Source organism: Rattus norvegicus, chromosome 15, assembly GCF_036323735.1.
Source record: "Rattus norvegicus strain BN/NHsdMcwi chromosome 15, GRCr8, whole genome shotgun sequence".
Classification (NCBI taxonomy): domain Eukaryota; kingdom Metazoa; phylum Chordata; class Mammalia; order Rodentia; family Muridae; genus Rattus; species Rattus norvegicus.
In genome coordinates, this window is record NC_086033.1 from 52,180,866 (window position 1) to 52,194,196 (window position 13,331).

At 38.1% G+C, this 13,331-nt stretch overlaps 1 protein-coding gene across 3 annotated transcripts in view; it reads right to left on the reverse strand.

The window, feature by feature from the left end:
• Xpo7 (exportin 7) overlaps positions 1 to 13,331 on the reverse strand; it is an 85,987-nt gene that overhangs the window by 29,123 nt on the left and 43,533 nt on the right. Inside the window, exons 1-8 of one of the 3 annotated variants that reach the window (XR_010057840.1) lie at positions 12,080 to 12,199; positions 11,449 to 11,595; positions 8,652 to 8,745; positions 7,606 to 7,772; positions 6,441 to 6,533; positions 3,783 to 3,887; positions 1,735 to 1,900; positions 807 to 880 (exon numbers count right to left, since the gene is read on the reverse strand). Coding sequence is in view for 2 of the 3 variants with exons in the window: in XM_063274433.1 (XP_063130503.1) it covers positions 807 to 880; positions 1,735 to 1,900; positions 3,783 to 3,887; positions 6,441 to 6,533; positions 7,606 to 7,772; positions 8,652 to 8,745; positions 11,449 to 11,595; positions 12,080 to 12,103 (870 nt within the window). In the remaining variant the exon portion in view is untranslated. Of the gene's footprint in view, positions 1 to 806; positions 881 to 1,734; positions 1,901 to 3,782; positions 3,888 to 6,440; positions 6,534 to 7,605; positions 7,773 to 8,651; positions 8,746 to 11,448; positions 11,596 to 12,079; positions 12,200 to 13,331 lie in introns of those variants that run through there. The other 2 variants (XM_063274433.1, NM_001108386.2) reach the window with 2 other exon arrangements.

The window sequence follows — 13,331 nt, forward strand, 5'->3', positions numbered from 1 at the left end:
ATTATAAAAGTCTGTTTTCACTCTCTACTCTTCCTGAAGTGACTTCCATCCATTACTTTACTGTGTTCCTATGTGTATTTCATGTACAATAGTATTTAAGTCCACAAATCCCCGGACCTACAAGGTTTTAGAACACCAATGACCTTCTGATTTAAGGTGAAGTTACTGCTTTAAAGGACAGACATACCATTCCTGACAGTATCCCAATGCTTTCTGGGAGAAAGGCACATTGGTCTTTCATTTTATCATTTATCACTATGTGACTTTGGCCCCAGGGACTTTCTTTTCTTCTTTCCCTCAAACTTGTTATTGTACTGAATTTCCAGCACAGTGGCCTCTATTTCCCATGTGTGGGGATTATAGGAATGCCTGAAGGATTTTAAAAACACCTCAGCCAGTCTCAAAGTTTAGCTAGACAAGTATCAAATGACTCTTCCTTCACACACTAGCAAATGACAAGCACTAGGGTTACAGACACAAGATGGGACACAAAGAGATGACAGCCATAGCCTGACCACAGAAAGAAGAATAAAAACAGTGAAGATTCTGTTACTAGAACCTTCAGAGTCATCTGGACAACTAATCCTGGTGTATTCTGCTTCTTTCCCTTTAGAACAGGGTTTTCTATGTAGCCCTGGCTGTCCTTAAGCTTGCTATATAGACAAAGCTGTCTTTGAACAGAGATCTTCCTACTATCACACCTGGCTTACTCCTATGATTTTGCAAAACAAAATAGACCTACCATTTACTCGCCAACACTATGTTCTAGAAATAGGTTTGCTTTACAAACTACGGTTCTGACTTACCAAAGGTGAGAATGAAGGAGGAATGGAATGATACAGGTCAAAAAACAGCTGCAGAGTCGAAGAATCTAAGAATGCTAGGAGAAGAGAAGACAAAGAATGTGCCTTTACTATGCCTGCATGCATTTTCCCCCTGCATTATATATTAGGGACCATACATATACTTCTGATTTTTTTGTCAAAGAAGCATCATTTTCTCAGAAATCAATAGACTAGTAGAGATTGTTTTCTTTTCTCTAGGTTAGAAAAACAGTACCAATTTAAACTCCTCTACAAAGTGTTTGTCTTTTTGACTCTCAAGGAACTTTAGATAATCTTAATCCCTCTTCCCACGTGCTTGCTCTTAGGAAAAAACCACAAGCTGAAATTCTTTTGTTCATATTTTGTTTTTCTAAGATAGGGTCTTGCCTTCTGGCCTTGAACCTGGGTCTTCCTGTATCAGCTGGGACCACAGGTAAGTTACACGGCATGGCCCTGTTTTGAAGTAAGAGAAATAGTGGCTAGAGATGGCTAACCAGTTAAAAGTACTTGATATTCTTCAATAAGACCTGGGATCAGTTCTTAGCATCCACATGGTGGCTCACAACTGTCTGTAACTCCTGTTCCTGCAGATCCAATATCCCCTTTTGGCCTCTGAGTGCACCAGGCACACAAGTGGTACACAGACATACATATAGGTAAAAAACCCATACACATAAAATTAAAAAACAAACTCACTCACCCCCCAGAAATGTCAGGGCAGAGGTGTTGTTATTCAGTAATTTTAAGTTCTCCATGAATCTATTACTTCATGAACCCTCATCATATTGTAAAGAAAGGCGTGAAAACACTAAGGTTTGTTCAAAGTAAAAAAAGAATTATAAGGCCTTTCTGGATTATCCTACAGACACAGGGCAGGTAGATTTAGACTTAGGTTGGAGCTCTCTGTTACCTGATCTCCAGCTGGTGGGGATCTGAACTGTACACAGGTCATCTGAGGACTCATCAGTAGATGTGCCGATAAAATCAAAGTTCAGACAGTTATGGGTGAGTTTGAGCAGTTGCATTAGCAAGCCATGCTGACTTTCATCATTCAAGTTCAGATTCTTTCCTGATGCCTGGAAAAATCATCACACAATGAGCTCCAAATACTTCTCTCTTCATAGGTTCAGAAGCAGGCTATTCAGAAGCCGGAAAAGAACTGTACTTGAGCATAGTAAAATCTTTTTACTCCAGAAAGATGTTGTACTTCTTTTGTTTTTCAAAACAGGGTTACTCTGTGTAGCCCAGGCTGGCCTCAAACTCAAGAGGTCTACTTGCCTCTGCCTCAAAAGTGCTAGGATCAAAGGCATGTACCACCACCACCCATCAGTTGCTACACTTTTACTATACAATGTTATTGGAAACAAAAAACAAAAACAAACAAAAAAAACCCCCAAAAACCAAACAAACAAAAAAAACAACAAAAACTTTACTTGTTCTTTTAGTATTAACGTGTATGTAAAAATATGAAGCTGACATTTAACACTTCTTCTTCCTATGTAATAATGGCTACTGGGAATCATAAACCATGTGGGATGTGGCAGTGGGATGTGGGTAGTAATTGCTAGGCATGGCTGAAATGAAACTATGGGCAGAGTTCAGAGTAAGCTTTACAATTTCCCTCCTCTTCGTAACAACCACCATTATCAAACATTTTTTCTAATGAGAATTAAAACAAAATTACTCCTGAATACTACATATTTATCTGCAGTGTATCTGTAGACTTACAGCCAGATTCTGTACCGTAATAACTGTGGCAGCAGTTTCCAAGGAACTACTGGGTGTGTGTCTGTGTGTGTGTGTGTGTGTGTGTGTGTGTGTGTGTGTGTGTGTGTGTGTGTGTGTGTGTGTGTGTGTGTATGTATGTATGTGTGCGCGCGAGCACGCCACTCAGTGCTGGCCAATTATTTCTCATAGGATCAGGGAGGAGGATTTGATCCTTAGTTTTTTTCAAAAGCTAATTCTCCCAGTGGATGCCATGGCTTTGTTGGTACCACAGCTTTGTCTGGAAGCTTGCTGGACAAAGGAACATTTGTAAATTTGGGGTATAACAAAAAAAAAGGTATCATTGATAGACAAAACAGAAAGAAAAATACAAATTTGTCTCTGAAGCTAAAATTGGAAAAGATCAGAAACTGAGAATAAAAACATGTAAGAGTGAACCAAAAAGCCATAGGCTATCCCTAACTGGCTCTCCAAGTTGAAGAAGCCACCTGACACTATTATAAATGTGTTTGACACCCCCTGCTTCCTTCATTACTCTTTCTGTGACATGGTCTTACTCTGTAGCCTAGGCATGTTGTACAGGGTTTTTGTGGCACTGGGGACTGAACTCAGCCAGGTTCTCATGCATGGTAGGTAAGTGCTCTACCTGACTTTGATTAATTCAATAATATCAGTAAGTGAAATTAAAACCAGCTCAGTATTTAAAGCAGTTAATTTCCTTATGGGATACTGCCTCTCCCTAAGTCGATACTAAAAAAATTTAAACCACCCTTCTTTACAGATGTTGCTTCTTAATTTGCTGCTGTTAACTCAGCAGGGAACAGAAGTCACCTAGTTTTGTATGGTAACAATGTAGTCTGAACCTGCTCTCAGAACACTTAAAAATCTAAACACCATAAAGCTAACATGTTTCCATTCTGTATAGACTTTTTATGTGGCTATAAAACAACAAACAGCAAAATTCTAATTTTGTAGTAAACTAGATTCCCTGAAGACAGGAACAAGGAATGAATGCTCACCTACTGCTTTTTATCTAGAGGAACAGCTTTTAAATGGGGAAACCACTCGATCTTTCTCTAAGTCAGTAATCAACCTGGCTAGCTGTTTCTCCATCTCTAGATATATATAACATGAGAGATGATGGACTCAGTTAGGTGCTGACCTCTGACAAGTCCCATTCACTCTTACTCTCGAAAAAGGAACTACGAGTTATGACCTAATTTATAACCATACCTGTTTCAGTAAATTGCAGGAAAGTGTGAAGATATCAAACAGTGATGAGTCTCGGAAGGAAGAGGCTATTTTTCTGTGTTTGGTTAAAGGATGGGTGGTGTCTGCCTGTGTAAGAAAGAATAAGCCAATCCAAGTTTTAAAATTAATTGGGGGAGGTTCACATATATTTTAAATAAACCAGAAGGATTTCCAAATAACATAATATAAACACAAAATTCATTTTTTTAGCTTAATTTATTATTGAATCAGATCAAGTAGGACCATGAGAAGTCAGGGGGTTGCTCTTGGCTATCATGACCTCAAATTTCTCTAGTGTATAGAGGAAGAGAAAAACTGCACACACTGTTGGCATACATTGGTAGCAATTGCTGTCATGTGATATCATGGCTTAGTTACCAAACCAGGCACAGTAGCAAGGCTAGGCTTTGGTAAGTTAACCCATCAGGGCTGAAGCAAGTGAACAATTTCAAAGCAGCCATCAATAGCCATGAAGTTGAATAAAGGAACGGCTCACTTCACTCTCTAACATATTTCAACATGGAAATGAGAACTTAAATGCTTCTAAGGATCTCTCATCTCACTGTTTTTTTTAACCCCAGAAGCTACAGAACAGAATATCCTGTATTTTAACACACAGTAGATACTCAACAAATGGAATAAAAGAATTAAGGTTGTCTGTGATACTTGTAAGCACTCATTGAAAACTTACATTTCTTCTGCTTATTGATCAATTCATCTAAGAGGGTCTCTCTTTGTTTTAGTCACATTGAAGAGTTATACATAGTAAAAGTTTCCATAATGTCACCTCTAGGTTCAAACAGGAATGGTAAAGAAGAGTATACTTTCTGATTTAAATGTGCCAACCAATAAATAATGGAGAACTACTTAGAGGATCAAAATATTACAATTCTATTGTCCATGTCACTGTGTTATATATATCTTACATGATGAAGCTACACTTTTTTGTTTTTGAAACAGGTCTCACTATGTAACCCTGGCTGTCTTAGAACTTGCTATGTAGACCAAGCTGTCCTTGACCTTACAGAGATCCACTAGCCTCTGCCTCCTTGTGCTGGGTGCTGGGACTTCTCCAGGCATGTGCCACCATGCCAGACAATTGCTAGATTTTATACCTACAGTTCCACATATTGCTGTACTGATAATAAGCACATTAACTATGTCAAGCCCATTCATTTACATCCCTTCTCCTGCCCTGACAACTGAACTGTAGGACCCCGGGCTTGTAGGCAAGTGCTCTACCATGGAGCCATGTCCCTTACCCCAATCACTTAAGGAACACCTAGGAACACTTCTTTTTTTTTTTTTTTAAACATCAACATTTGTGCATTTGGAGAGTGAGGAATAGGCATTGAAAGAGTCTTTGTATGTAGTTAAATGGATGCTCTTTTTACATGTAACAGTGGTTGAACAGTCCGTTGTTAACATAGGGTTTGGTGTAAGACTATTTAGGACCAAATTAAGACATTATTGTTCACTAACTGTGAAACTGTAAACAAATTACCATGTATCTCAGTTTCTTCATCTAGAAAATGGGAGCCATAATACCCACCTTATAAGACTGTTGAAAATAAAATCAGTTAAGTTTCATTAAAGAGCTTAGAATGGTGGCTGGCCCATCATAATTACTCAAAAGGCTAAGCTATTGGCACTTTGATAACTATTGCTCACAATGGCAACTGTATCTAAGAGATAACACAACAGGACTTCCAATCTTAACAGGTTGTAATCTGGAGCATTAAAAGAGTACCGATTTACAGTTAGAAATACAGGTTCTCAGGGTTAGTAAAACAGCTGCATACTTATTAGCAATAGCAACAGTAATGCCAATGTAATCAATATGCTGGCAACTTAAGTGTGAGATGTTACATCCAATATCAATATTAGCCTGTTCAATAATCATAAAATTCTAGCTAAATACAGAAGTAAACAACAAATCGATAAAGCCAAAGCAAAAAGAAAAAGGAAAGAGGAGGAGAAAAACAGCCACTGGTGTTTCCTCTGTAATATTTGGTGAGATCAGTGACTACTTGAAAGAATGACTGGTAAAGGAACATTTTATTCACTGGGAAAAGATTGCCAGCAAGACCTTCAGTAGAACACAATTGTACTTTATCTTTTTTTGTTTGTTTGTTTTTGAGACAGCATCTCTAGTCCAGGCTATCCTTGAACTCTTGACCGTTCTGTCTATACCTGCCATTTGCGGGGATTTAGAGAAGCACACAATTATGCCTAGAGTGGGTCTAATAAAGACCAGGGTCTGGTGCATGTTCTCTAAGCACTTTACCAACTCACCAAACCCTAAGACTGGGGTCTGACTTTTAAGTTTTAGCAGATCCTCCCACATTCTGGTATGGTTTTGACAGAGGATCATCATTTTTACTTCTACAAAGAACACTGATACTAATAAGGAAAGCTTGTATGGGAGAGTAAATTATATTGGTAATTTCAGAGATCAGAATCTCTGGTGGGTCAGGATAAAAAGAACAATGTGGGTTGCCTTTACAGAGGAAAACCGAATGGATCTATTTTGTTTCAAGAAGGCATTAATCACTTACCGCAAAAGCACACAACTGCCAAAAAAGATCACCCCACACACAGCAGAAAGAACCAATACTAAGAAAAAAATGTGTCACTTACTTCAATAAAGAAGGCTGTAGCACTTACTTGATTAATTTCATTGGTGAGCTGAGATAAAATTGTGACGCCAATGATGCAGTATTCAACACTGTCCTGGTAAGCAAACACACAGGAGACAGTTGGTATGGCTTGGCTTTGGAATGTACTCACACTACTGGATTCCTTGTTACCAAGAAAACTGCCTAGAGAAGGCAGCAAGCAATTAGAATTAGCTTCAACCTGTTGTCTTGTAGAACACAGAGACCACCTTCTATAGAAAAAAAAGACGGCTGCATTTGACCTTATAAAATTTGGAAGTTCACTAAAGTACCCCAGCATAAACATTATTAAAAGAGAGCTGTAAAACATACCTCTGTAAGGCCAATGATAAATAACAAAGTTTTAAAAGAGACTGTTTACAACAATTAATAAAAAGTTAAGGATGGGGGCTGGAGAGACAGCTCTGCAGTTTCCCAGAGGACCTGGGTTCAAGTCCTAGAACCCACATGGAGGTTCACAATCGTTTGTAACTCCACTCCCAAGGAATACCAAGCAGGCACCAGGTTCATAGATGTACATGTAGGTAAAACACTCACGTACATTGGACAGGAAGTTCACAGAAGAATAAAGCAACAAAGAACACATAAAAATTTAATCAGCCTTATTCATAATCCAAATGATGCTATTAAATATTTTTACCTAAAAACAAAACTGCTTAGCTTCTAGAGCTGAGGTTCAGGAAAAACTTAAAAACTGAAGTTTTGAAGATAATTTGTAAGTATCTTTGAAAGCCAGAATACTTTTTTACCCTTCCAACAGATTATCTTCAAGGGTTAGTTCACCTGATAGATACCAAAGTGTGCTTCATAATTACCGAATATTTGATAGCTCCCACCTGAAGCAAATCAAATGTTCATTTACAGACACCAGTTAATTAATTTATTGCATTTTAATTTGGTACAGTATGTAGTAATCTTCTGAACAGATAGGATTTATTTATGCTAATATGCAAAAATGATCATGTGGGTTAAAAAAAAGATGGTGAAGAGTATTTCAGATAATGACATTTTATGTAATTTTAAAAAGTAGATAATCTTTTCAGTCTATTTCTGTTGCTTTCCCCATTTTTATCCTGGCACACAAGTGTGCACGCACAGACACACACTGACATCTATGGACAATATACCTGTAAGAACCTCGTGACGTCTGTGATTGCATTTCTGAAGACATAGTCGTCCTTCTGGCAGTCAAACCAGCCCAGCTTTGTGATCCTGGCATATAGCTGGATGAGTGCTTGTGTCACAAAAGTCGCCAATTTCGGCCGAGTGGCAAGGTAGTTGAGCACATAGTTCCCTGTGAAATCAAACAGCACAGGATGAGGAGGCTTGACATGGAGGGCCAATGTTCAAGATGCATTAAATAGCCAGAAATGTCAAATTAAGATTATTAATTTTATTTTTTATTTTATTTTTATCTTTTATTTTTTTATGCTACTGAAAAAAAGGGAGCTTCAGATTTAAGATGGTGATGATTTTCATGATTCTGGGGACTGAATCCAGGGTTCTGTGCCTGACTTAGCACCACTGGGCCAAGTTTCAGTCTCCAAATTCAGGCTACTGCAATGCTCAGCTGACCTCAGTTTTGGGCAAGGGTTATCAAGGTCACCAAGAATGATTTAGAGTTGTTAAGGACCTTTTAAAAAGTGTTATCAAAGTCTGAGAGTGCTGACATTTATAGACAAGATGGAGATATTTAAAATCATGATTTTCTTTTCAGAAAAAGTTATTATATAGGCTTTTGAATTTAGAATTTTATATCATAATGACAAATCTAAAGCCTTAACTGTACTTCCACATGATAAATAATGCTGTTTATGCAAAAACCAAAGAAGCCCTAAATGTTTTCTCCCCTGAGGTATCAGTGACAATAAAAAAATGACAGGCTGGGTGTGGTTGTGCATGCTCAGCGGGTGTGAGGTGAGACAAGAGGAATGTGAGCTTGAGGCTAGCCTGAGCTACATAGGGAGGCCCTATCTGAAAAATGAATAAAACAAAAAAGTGATTTAAGAAATGTGTTAGCAACCAAAGGGATGCCTTAGGAATCATCTGAACTAATTGTACTGGACCCAACCTTAGAGAGAGAGAGAGAAAAAAAAAAAAAACAAAAAAACAAAAAAAAAACCAACCCTGAATCTTAGATATCTTTAATTATACTACACTCTTCTATACTTACGGATATCTATCCGCTGCTCCAATGGTAGGGGGTTGTTTGTTCGTGACACAAGCTTGGTAAGGCATGTAGCTGCTAGCAACTGGGAGTAGGACGACTGTGGAAAAGAAAAGAGTGAAGGCACTGAACACTGTGTTGGGTGAACCCACTATATGGTTTTTGTTTATTTCATAAAGTTTCATCCTGTGACATTTCTACAGTATAGCATAAGAATAAAAAGGGAATGGAAACATTAGACAGAATAGCCTATTGTGCTGCATAGCTCATCTTCACGTTGTATCTGTCCATCAGCACAGCTCTGGGAAGTGTGTATTATGGTTTTACAGTAACTTCAGATCAACTGTTTCTAAGAAAAATGATGTCCTAACAATGGAATATTATCTTATTCTCAAGTGGAGCTTTTAATACATTTTGGACTTACAGGTCACTAAAATATTCCAACTGGTCATAACATACCAGGAGGGATCATATGTGGTGATCTTACATGTTACATCATGCAACAGGAACAGATTCAGAACTAAAACAAATTAACTACAGGTCCTGGATAATTGTCCATGAAACTAAGTCTTAAGACATCCATCCGTTCATGCTAGTATTTTTTATATAACACCACCAGGCAGAAAAGACTTTTAAGACTAAAAAAAAAAAAAAAAAAAAAAAAAAAAAAAAAAAAAAATGTTTGTGGTGCAGCCCTGTAAGCACTCAGTAGTAGAGGCAGGAGGGCAGCTGTGAGTTCAAGGCTAGCTAATGCTACATACATCAAGACTATCTTGAAAACAAAACAAAATGACTAATACAACAGAAAAAAAGGTTCAAAAGTGGCTTGGATATGATTTATACTCATACATGTGCACGGTTTACTGTAAAAATATAAGCTGCAAAGTCTTTATTCATGACTTTAAAACTTGCCAAGCCACTGAGAAGTCTGGAGAGATTACGTATGAGGAACCCACCACAACTGTTTTACAATACTGCACTGATTCTGCTTTCCTCGACCTTAATTGTCACTGAGGAACTAGAGCTAACAGTTGAGAGTACAAGGGGCTCTGGGAGCCAGGTGTGAAAGGAAAGAGCTGGTTGCACATCTCCCAAGACACATGTTCTGTACTAGTTCACAGACGGTCATTAAAGAAAATGCACAAATGCTATGTGCAGACCTCAGTCAGACCAGTATTCTGGCATGACTTTGTAATCTTGAAATACTCTTAAAAAAGAACTAGATCCCTGAACTTCAAAAGAATGATTTTAACATCTATAATTATTATATAAACATTTGGATAATGCTAAACAGTAATCAATTAGAATTCTATTCTTTTTTTTTTTTTTTTTGGTTCTTTTTTCAGAGCTGGGGACCGAACCCAGGGCCTTGCGCTTCCTAGGCAAGCGCTCTACCACTGAGCTAAATCCCCAACCCCTAGAATTCTATTCTTAACAAATTAGCCCTTTTACATTTTTTATATTCCTTTGACCCAAATGATGTTCTTTAGAAAATAAATTATTATTACTTTGGTGGTGTTTAGAGATAGGGTCTAACTTTATAACCAAGGCTGGCCTTAAACTCATGGAGATTGCTGTGATTACAGGCATCAGCTACTCACTACCCCTGGCTTCTGAAAATTAAAACTGCAACATCACATCTATTTCCAACTCTACCAGGCTCACAGTAATTATAGCTAATATTTGTACCTTTTCTTAGTTTCTTTCTTTTTATCTGTGAAAAAGATAATAATGGTAGGCATGTCTAGAAAGTTGTTTGGGGGCTGGAGAGATGGCTCAGTGGTTAAGAGCACTGACTGCTCTTCCAGAGGTCCCGAGTTCAGTTCTCAGCCACCACACAATGGCTCACAGTCATCTAAAATGGAATCTGATGCCCTTTCTGGTGTGTGTAAAGACAGCTACAGTGTACTCATGTTAATAAAATAAACACATTTTAAAAGAAAGAAAGATGGGCATTAAGAAAAACAAGACCAATGTCGTATGCCTTTAATCCCAGTACTTGGCAGAAGCAGGTAAGTCTCTCAGTTCAAGGCTAGCCTAGTCTACAAAGTGAGTTTCAGGATGGCCAGGGTTATATAGAGAAACCCTATCTTGGGGGGAAAAATAAAAAAGAGGACTAAATTTAAGTGTATGTTATTTCATTGTCTAAAGGAGGTGCTGATCTCCAGTGAAGCTGGAGTTACAGATGTCTGCAAGCTACCAGACATGGGTGCTGGGAACCAAGCTCTGGGCTTTTTACAAGTATAGTTTGTGCTCTTAACCACTGATCTATCTCCTCAGCCTCAGTCACACTAAATCTTTGCATAGGAGGCATCAGGAGTTCAAGGTCATCCTGAGATACATAGTAAATTTGAGACAACCCTGAACTATGTGAAACTCTGTCTTGAAATACTAACAAAACACTTTAATTTTCTTTAATTTTCACTGTCATGGTCATGTTTCCTTACATTTGTTAAGTAAGCAGTAAGCAGATCTGAGGAGAAAAAAATGATAGGAGACAATCAAGTTTATAAAACAAGGACTTATATATACCCCCTTATACCCTACAAAGGACAGGAGGTGACACTGAAGCATAAAAATAGAGAATGCATCCCAGGTAACTGGTGCAGAACAGAAATATATGTGTAGAGAGCTTACTGATGAGGTCATCATTAACCTGGCTGGTATGATACTGTTCAAGAGTAAAGTGGATACAGATACCTGAAGATTCAGAGCAATGACTATTGCAGTCTGTCCCTAAAGTTAGAAGCAGAGCATTTTCCTTAATTCTGCTACCCTTTAGGACTTGTTAACTCTTACGTACACTTCCTCTCTCAAGGAGCAGCTGGCACTTGCTCAGGCAATCAGGGCTGTTGGTGAATTCAACCAAGGCTTTCTCTGCCTGCAGTCGAGTGGTTGTATCTGTTGTTTCATACAACTGTTTGCACAGATTCTCTAGTTGGGCCAGGCTCTGGAAAAGATCAGTAAGAAAACTGTCAGTCTAGGCAACTACCTATGTAATGTACTTTAACTTGAAATTCCTGGACAAAGATAACCATGTGCAGTGAAGCAAGAACTGACACTTACCAGAGGCTGAGTAGCCTTTCCTTAGTAACCATATGCATTTTTTTTTATTTGAAGCAGAAAACAAAAGGATAGAATACTTAAAATATCTATTCAGTTTTGAGTCTTTGTCTTGGGAAATAAACACAAATGGTATACTTTCTCTTGCAAATAACTACTTCCTAAATTCTTCCAAAAAAAAATTCCAACAAAAATTCAAAACTTATTTTGTTGCTAATTATAAAAGCACCACTAGGGAAAATGCTGCTAAAACCAAGCACATAAAACACAACTTAAAATGTAACACAGATCTTTACTCGGTCTTAAATATTTTCCTTTTGGGTAACAATTGCTAGCTTGCAGCCACCAATATGGATAAAGAAAGACATTACCTCTGTAAAGCTTCTAGAGAACATTGGAGAATATAGTACACACCTTTCTCCCTGAGTCCCGCATGTCTCAAGTGCAGCACACTCTTCTGATGTGTTTAAATTCTTGCTTCAGTTCCACATTTAAAGTGAGGTCAAAATAAATTCAACCCTAGCATCTGCTTACTTGGAGATAAGACAAGGGAAACGCCCCCAAACAAACCCGTCTCTTCAAATCTTGAACCTGTTCCAGAAAGGCAGGAAGAGTATGGGTGTGTGCTTTGGTTACAACCCCAAAGGGATGCAAACAAATCTACTTCCAGTCAACATGTGTTCAAGGCAAAGGCATAATGAACTAGTTAAATCTACACTTAATCTGCACATGTTAGTCTTTAAGGAATGGTTTGGACTTTAAGAACTTTCAATAGTAGTAAGCAAGGCTTGGGTTCAGTAGTTTTGGGGATCTTGTTATTAGAAGTGATCATTCTAAAAAAAAAAAAAAAAAAAAAAAAAGAAGTGATCATTCTGACAGGATAGTAACAATGGAACAAGCTGTGGAAATCGCTTGGTATATATTACAGGTCTAAAGCTTTTAATGAAGTGACTTTCAGTCATGACTTCTAGAAGGCAGGCAAGCACTTAGGGCAGAATTCCTATTTTATTCAATATGATTAATAAATTCCCACCATTAAACAAAAGGCAACAAAGACAGGTACCAGGTGTCACTCTGGAAAAACCCTCAAAACATAAAAAACACCATCTTTTACTCTCAAAAAAGAATAAGCAAAACTGTCTTGGGACTACAGTAAGACTCACTTGTTTTTCCTGACTTCCAGCTACTTCTCAACAGCCTCAGCTTCTGAGCAGAGAAATCTGTGGCGGTGAAACCAGATTTCAAGTCTGAAGTTCTGTGAGAACTACCTCATTCACCCACTCCACACGGCTTACAAACATGGATATAGAGTAGAAATCTAACTGTATATATCTCACAAAAAACTTACCAAGGAACTCCCTAAGCAGACCATGCTGGCCTTGAATTTACAGAGACCCATCTGCCTCTGCTTGCCAGTGTTGGATTAAAGGGGCGTGCCTCCAGACTTGCTAAATCCCTACATTTTTGAATGAAGAATTAATTCTCCTTCACAAGGTTTTGTTTCAACATCAGACTTCAATTTCCTCATGTAAAATGACTGACTCCCTTACAATTAAAGGAACAAATTACCTAAAACAGGCAACAGGGACAACATCAAGAAGACACATAGCTGAACAGGAAAGC